Source organism: Chroicocephalus ridibundus, unplaced genomic scaffold (assembly GCF_963924245.1).
Source record: "Chroicocephalus ridibundus unplaced genomic scaffold, bChrRid1.1 SCAFFOLD_98, whole genome shotgun sequence".
Taxonomy (NCBI): domain Eukaryota; kingdom Metazoa; phylum Chordata; class Aves; order Charadriiformes; family Laridae; genus Chroicocephalus; species Chroicocephalus ridibundus.
Genome location: NW_026961319.1, coordinates 428,885 through 436,359, shown reverse-complemented (window position 1 = coordinate 436,359; position 7,475 = coordinate 428,885). Strand labels below are relative to the sequence as shown.

At 53.2% G+C, this 7,475-nt stretch overlaps 1 protein-coding gene across 1 annotated transcript; it reads right to left on the bottom strand.

The window, feature by feature from the left end:
* Positions 1-1,116: 1,116 nt before the first annotated feature.
* On the bottom strand, positions 1,117-2,031 carry LOC134509320 (olfactory receptor 14A16-like). The gene has a single exon (XM_063321800.1). The coding sequence runs from the start codon at positions 2,029-2,031 to the stop codon at positions 1,117-1,119; it is 915 nt and encodes a 304-aa protein (XP_063177870.1).
* Positions 2,032-7,475: the final 5,444 nt, after the last annotated feature.

The following is a 7,475-nucleotide window of genomic DNA, read 5'->3' as shown; positions in this document are numbered from 1 at the left end:
GATACATTCCCTTGGATGGTCACTCATTTGATGAGGTGCCCCTCACTGCCCACCCACCCTCACACACTGTCCCTGCAGATCCCCTGAGCTCTCTTGGCAGCTTCCAATTCTTTTCCAGGATGAAATCTGGCACCAGCCCTGCTGCAAGTGGGGCAGCACCAGGCCCATATGGCAAACACCTGTTGCTGTTTGAGTGGACTTGTTCAACCTTGAAGAGAGGTCTTCATTCAACTCTTGGTCCAAAAACTATTCCCATGGGAATCTGAGCCTGTTGCCCTGAAACCATCAAGAACCACAGAAGGGAAAAAGTCCTTTTGATGGAGTGGCTCCTTGGGTGCAACTCCTGAGAATGGCTTTGTAAGAGGCGTCCAGCGTTCTGGCCCTGCCCTGAGGAGCCATTTTATGCTGCTATTTTCACAGATTCCAGCTCTGATAAAGAGTTTCTCATCGCCTGCTGCTACCCACAGTCACAGGGATGCCACTGTAGAGACAACAGGACTGTCACAAGGTACACGAAGCCTCAGGGGGAACACAAAGGCAAGGGCACAGCAGGACAGTGGGATGTGAGGAGAGACCAGCACTGAAAGGCCTCGTCCTGCTGCTGTCCTTGGCCATGGCTCCAGGGAAGCAGCATCCCCGACTCGCAGGCGGCACAGACAGAGTGCCCAGCGAGGCAGCCAGGGGCAACCCCAAAGGCCCCTGGGGCTGATCCTCCATGGGGCAGTTGGACATTTGCCTCCAGAACCCCTCCTGCATACTGGGGTTGCTCACCCAGCTCCAGAGGGTAGTGAAGAGATGGGAGCTGAGACTAATAATTTTTTCCAGATATCTTTATTGAGCTTATCTAAAAAGAGAGCCAGGATCCACATGCAAATGAGGTCTTTGGGTCACGAAAAAAAGAAGTAGGAAGCCAAGAATTGTAATAACAAAGGTCTAGAACAGAAAAAACCAAAACACATAAAAACAATCAAATGAACATAAAAACCCAACATGAACAAAAAAATCCCACAAAGAGAAAGTAAAGAAACATATGAAGAAAAATTAGTCCTGCTTTTTCCTGAGATGCAGTGGGAGCGCCATTGGCACAGTGGACACCTTATGAATCTAGGGAAGATTCTACTCAAATAGTTTCCTCAGGGCATCCTTGAGCTCTTTGTTCCTCATGCTGTAGATGAGGGGGTTCACTGCTGGAGGAACCAGTGAGTACAGCACTGCCACCACCAGATCGAGAACTGGGGAGGAGATGGAGGGGGGCTTCAGGTAGGCAAAGATGCCAGTGCTGACAAGCAGGGAGACCACGGCCAGGTGAGGGAGGCACGTGGAAAAGGCTTTGTGCCGTCCCTGCTGAGAGGGGATCCTCAGCACGGCCCTGAAGATCTGCACATAGGACAGCACGATGAACACAAAACACACAAAAGCTAAAAAACAACTTAATATTAGAAGCCCAGCTTTCCTGAGGAAGGAGCCTGAGCAGGAGAGTTTGAGGATCTGGGGGATCTCACAGAAGAACTGGTCCACAGCATTGCCCTGGCAGAGGGGCAGGGAAAATGTACTGGCCGTGTGCAGCAGAGCATTGAGAAACCCACTGCCCCAGGCAGCTGCTGCCATGTGGACACAAGCTCTGCTGCCCATCAGGGTCCCGTAGTGCAGGGGTTTGCAGATGGCAACGTAGCGGTCATAGGACATGACAGTGAGAAGAGAAAACTCTGCTGAAGCAGAGAAAATTAAAAAAAAGACCTGTGCTACACATCCCCAGTAGGAGATGGCCCTCTTGTCCCAGAGGGAATTAGCCATGGATTTTGGGAGAGTGGTGGAGATGGATCCCAGGTCAAGAAAGGAAAGGTTGAGGAGGAAGAAGTACATGGGGGTGTGGAGGCGGTGGTCACAGGCGATGGTGGTGATGATGAGGCTGTTGGCCAGGAGAGCAGCCAGGTAGATGCCCAGGAAGAGCCCGAAGTGCAAGAGCTGCAGCTCCCGTGTGTCTGCGAATGCCAGGAGGAGGAACTGGCTGATGGAGCTGCTGTTGGACATGTGCTGCCTCTGGGTGTGGAGCACTGAACAAGGAGGAAAAGACAGTGAGAAGTTAAGGGAAACTTTTCTGAGCAAAATCAACACCATTTCTCAGACTTCACACTCTGCACTGCTTTTCCACTTCTATCAGATCTTCATTCAGCTCTGTGGCTGGAGCTCAGACTGTTTCTGGCCGAGTGTGCCAGGAGGAGCGGGACCTCTGCCCGCTGGCTGCCCAGGAGTCAGCCCTGCTCTGCAGCAGCAGATTCGTGGGAATGGGGTGGGCAGTCCTGGTGTTCCAATTTGTCAGATAAACCTCTCCTCATGGAAAAAGGGCTTGTCAGTCTCTGCACTCCCATTGCCATGAAACCACAGTTGCAAGAGTGTTGGAGAGAGGTTCTTCTACAGCTCTCTCCCGTCTCAGCTGGAGATTCTCTTGCATTTCAGAAACCCTCACCATTTCTGCTGCATTCAGGGACAGCAAAGGGAGTCCTGCCAGGCAAGGGGATTGTCTGAGGGTTAGTGCAGAGAGAGGGGAGCTGGTCTGTCCCTCTGTCTTGTTCCCAGCTGCCCTCTGCTTGGGCCTTTCTGAGACAGAGGGGAATCGCACTCGCGTGTTGACATGGAAAGACACCAGGCACTGCTGAGAGCAGAGAAACCCACTGCCGAGAGCTCAGCGTCTCACCCTTTCTCAGGTGAAGTGCAAGAGCTGCAGCTCCCGTGTGTCTGCAAATGCCAGGAGGAGGAACTGGCTGATGGAGCTGCTGTTGGACATGTGCTGCCTCTGGGCATGGGGGCTCTGTCCAAAGGAGGGAAAAAACAAGACAAAATTAGGACAGACGCCTTATAGCAAAGACAGTCTGCTTTTCAGTGATTGTTTTTTTTTTTATTTTTCTACCATCATAGTTGGTGAGTGGTCGTTTGAGAGGAAGAAATTCTAATTTTTATGATTGAAACTATGGAGTCTTGAGAGAGGACAGGAAACAGGGCTCTGATCTCTGTGTTTTAGTGCAGAGTCAGGAGAGCTGCAGTGTCCATCAGTCTTTTTTCCATCTGCCCTGTGCTTCTGCTTAAGCTGCCTTGAACATGACTTCACACACAAATTCCGCTCAAAAAAAACCAACAAAAACAAACACATAACTGAACTCATATGGGAAGAGCGGAGCACTGTTTGAAAGGACAAATATACAAATTCTTCTCTTTCCCAAAGCAGAGTTAGAGCTGTGATGGGGAGAGCAGGACACAACCCCTCACAGAGAGAAGCAAAGGACTCTGTGAGGAGAGTGCCGACCCCCGAGGAAAGGCTCAGCCCTCCCCAGGATCCCACAGGAGAGCTCTGCCTTTCTGGGGGCAGCTGGCAAGCCAAGAGGACAGGCAAAGCAGAGAGTCTGGGGTCCCTAGGATGGGATGTTCTGAGGGGAGAGTCAGCTCATTGCCCAGCAGAGAATGCCCAGAAGACATCCCCAGTGAAGGACCAAAGGAGAGCTGCCTGAGCGCCCCCTCCCCAGTGTGTGTTGGCAGTTTCCCCCAGCCCTTGCCCATGTCTCTGCTGCCTGGAGCTGCCCCTGCCAGGAGCCGCTTCTCTGTGCCCAGGTCTCCTCCCTCTCCCTGCTCCCACAGCCCATCCCACCCGCTGGGGGCTCAGCTCTGCCCTGCAGACCCCTCCTGGCAGCAGGGCACTGCCCAGGGCCATCTCCCTCTTTGTGGCTCCTCAGGAGGAGATGAGAGAAAGCCTGATGCTGGAAGCAAAGGTGCTGCTGGTGCTGTGTGTAGGGAGAGGAGGGGGTGAAGGCGCTTTGTGAGCTTTCTGGCAGATCTGCTGGTTCCTCAGTGGAACAGTGACAGCTCCTTTCCCTCAGGAGACAGCTGAGAGCACAGACCCTGCAATGTCTTCATCTTCCAGGCAGCCCCTGCCTTGTCTTTCCTCTGTAAATGCTGCCTCTGCCAGTGCTCTGGGGGTGATCTGCAGCTGTGGGCAGCCCTGACCCACACAGCACACTCTCAAAAGAGCCAAAGGACCCTGCCCTGAGGGGAGTCTCTCCTTTTCCCCAGAGCTTCTCCCCACAGAAGCTTGGGGGTGGGGAACTCCTTGGGCAGGCTGAGAGCTGACCCTGGCAAGCAGCAGAGTCCCTGCCCCGGCACAAAGCCCCCTGGGGTGCAGGGACCCTGCTCTCAAGGACAGCCCTGGGCACCCCTGCCTGCACACCCACCTGTCTTCAAAACCCTGCACAGCCCCTCGCAGAAGGCAGCCCTCCTTCATTGTCGCTGCCATGGTGCAGCAGGGCAGCCCTGCTCTGAAGCACGTCCTCCTTCTCCACACCAGAGAAGCCAGGAGAGCCATCCTGACAGCTCCTCTCAGCCAGCCCTAGAACATCCCTCCAGGAGACTCCCCTGCCTTGCCCTACAGCCAGAGACTGACTGTGTCAACAGGGGTGAAGATTTCCCCAAGAACAAGCTCAGAACTCTCCTCCCACCCCAGACTGCCTTTGTCCTCTCTGTGCCTGGCTCCTCTCGGGTGCCTGCAGGCAGTGCCCTCAGCCCTGCTGCGCTTGGCAGAGGAGCTGCTCCTGGGCAGAGCCGTCTCTCTGCAGCGCTGCCCGCTTGCCATGAGCTCCCTCCATGCCAGGAGCCCAGCCCAGCTCAGACGCAGAGGACCAGCCCAAGGCCTTTTAATGACCCCTCTGGTGGGTTTGATGCCAAGTCCATGAACCTCTGTCGCTGAGAGGAAGTTGAAGAAACCTCTCAAGGAGTCAAAGTCAGGTTCAAACTCCAAAGTTTCTTGTAGTGTTTAGGGGTCCCACTGAGGGACACCACTGAGACATTGTCCCCAGGGTCTGGTTAGAGCAGAAACCTGGAGGCAGTGATGACAGGTCAGGAAAAGCAAGGTGAAGGTGGCTCTGATGCTGAGTAAACCTGGATGTGTTTCATTAGTGCAACGGGCCAAGCCCTGACCCCATCACCCAAAGGGCCAAGGCCTGACCCCCAGCCCCCAGGAAGGGAGATCCTGTCCCTCACTCATTCCTCAGGGCTCTTCCTGGCACAGGGGGATGTGGAGATGTGCAATGCCAAGGACAGGGCTATGGTACGACACCAGCCAGGCTCCTGAGTATGGACAAGGAGGCAATGAGACCCCAGTGCTGGAAGGACTGGTTGTCTCCTCATAGGCATCAGTGGCAGAGACAACAGCCATAGCCCAAGACATGAAGAGGTTGGCTCTGTTAGGGGCCTTTCAGCTTTGCCACATCCCTCTGTCTTCTCCACCACAGGCTGTCCTACGGTGTCCCATCACCTCTGCCTCTTTCCCTGCAGGCTGTAGTCATCCACCCGGCTGCCCCACCTTGCTCTCACCTTCCTTTGCGTCGAAAAGGATGGCCTCCAAACCCCATCTTGGGAGATCTCTGGGCTCTCTCCACGCTGTTTGCAGATGAAAACATAGTAGTCATAGGCCAAGAAAGATGGAGGGAGACTTTTTACCAAGGCCGGTAACAGCAGAACAAGGGACAATGGCTTTAAACTGAAAGAGGGTAGATTTAGATTGGACATAAGGAAGAAATGCTTTATGATGAGTGTGGCGAGACCCTGGAACAGGTTGCCCAGAGCAGTGGTGGATGCCCCACCCCTGGAAGTGTCTGAGGTCAGGAGCTTTGAGCAACCTGAACTAGTGGGAGGTGTCCCTGCTCATGGAAGGGGGTTGGACTAGATGATCTTTTAGATCCCTTCCAACTCAAACCATTCTATGATTCTTTGATTCTAATATCCCCCACTCCTCCTGCACAAGGCTGCAATTACCTACATACACCATGTAGGCATTTTCATCTGACCTTGTCTCCAGCCCTTCCATAAAAAAGAAAGGATTGCCATTTGTAGGACACGAGCTGCCATGTTTTCAGAGGAGCAATTCAGAACTCAAAAGGTAAGACAATAATTCCAAGAAAGTCCTGACATAGTTGTGTCAATTTAGTTAGTTAAGTGGGCCAATGGGAGAGCGTGCCAGGATGACCTTGCCTATGGAGGAGGGGGGTTTTTGTCTTGGGTGTCTGAGACTCATGCTAGGAAGCCAGAAAGCGCATTTGAGGACTGTGTAAGACTTGCCGTGGGATTTCTAGGAAAGGACCAAAGGTTTCTAGAGGAACAAGATGGGAAAAGAGAGAGGAAAGAGGCTGAAATGAGATGGTCATGTGCAAATAGGTGGCTGGTCAGGACACTTCCCTGGCTGTGCCCCACAACTGATCACCACAGCCTGTCCTGTTTTCTTAATACCTCCTTTTCCAAGAGCTTTGTGGGGTGAGGGAGCTCTCTGCTCTCTGCACAGATGGACCTTCAAGTGCCAGACACTGGAGTGAGAACCACAAGTCATCAGACCTTTTGAACGTTGGGGGGCCAACAACTGGTGAGAGTGGTGCATATGCATATAACATTGGTGTGTATGGCAGTGGTTTAACCACAAGCAAACACCAAACCAGAGAGACCAGAGAGTAGAATACGCCTGCGAGGAAGTTATTTTTCAGGGCCTAAGTCTGGACTGGACACTAGAGGGACCACAACATCTGGAAGTTGGGTACTGGAAGAAAAAGGTAGCCCAGACCACCTCCTAGAGAAACTGGGGGGTCACAGTATCATAGAATTGTCTAGGTTGGAAGGGACCTTTCAGATCAGCAAGTCCAACCATCAACCTAACACTGACAAAACCCATCACTGAACCATGTCGCTAAGCACTACGTTGACCCGTCTAATTTGAAATACCTCCTGGGATGGGGATTCCACCACTTCCCTGGGCAGCCTGTTCCAATATTTGATAACCCTTTCAGTGTAAAATTTTTTCCTATTATCCAGGAAATAATATCCAGACTAAACTTCCCCTGGTGCAACTTGAGGGCATTTCCTCTTGTCCTATCACTTGATAGTTGTGAGAAGAGACCGACCCCCACCTCTCTACACCCTCCTTTCAGGGAGTTGCAGAGAGCAAGAAGGTCTCCCCTCAGCCTCCTTTTCTCCACGCTGAACACCCCCATTTCCCTCAGACGCTCCTCACAGGACTTGTGCTCCAGACCCCTCGCCAGCTCCCTTGCCCTTCTCTGGACCCGCTCCAGCCCCACAATGTCTTTCCTGTAGTGAGGGGCCTAAAACTGGACACAGCACTCCAGGTGGGGCCTCACCAGTGCCCAGCACAGGGGGACGATCACTTCCATGGTCCAACTCACCACACTGTTCCTGGTAAAGGCCAGGATGCTGTTGGCCTTCTTGGCCACCTGGGCACACTGCTGGCTCGTAGTCAGCCAGCTGTTGACCAACACCCCCAGGTCCTTTTTTGCCGGGCAGTTTTCAAGCCACTCCTCCCCAGGCCTGTAGTGCTGCATGGCGTTGTTGTGACCTTAGTAGAGGACCTGGCGCTTGGCCTTGTTGAACCTCATACCATTGGCCTCGACCCATCGGTCCGTAAGCCTGTGCAGATCCCTCTGCAGAGC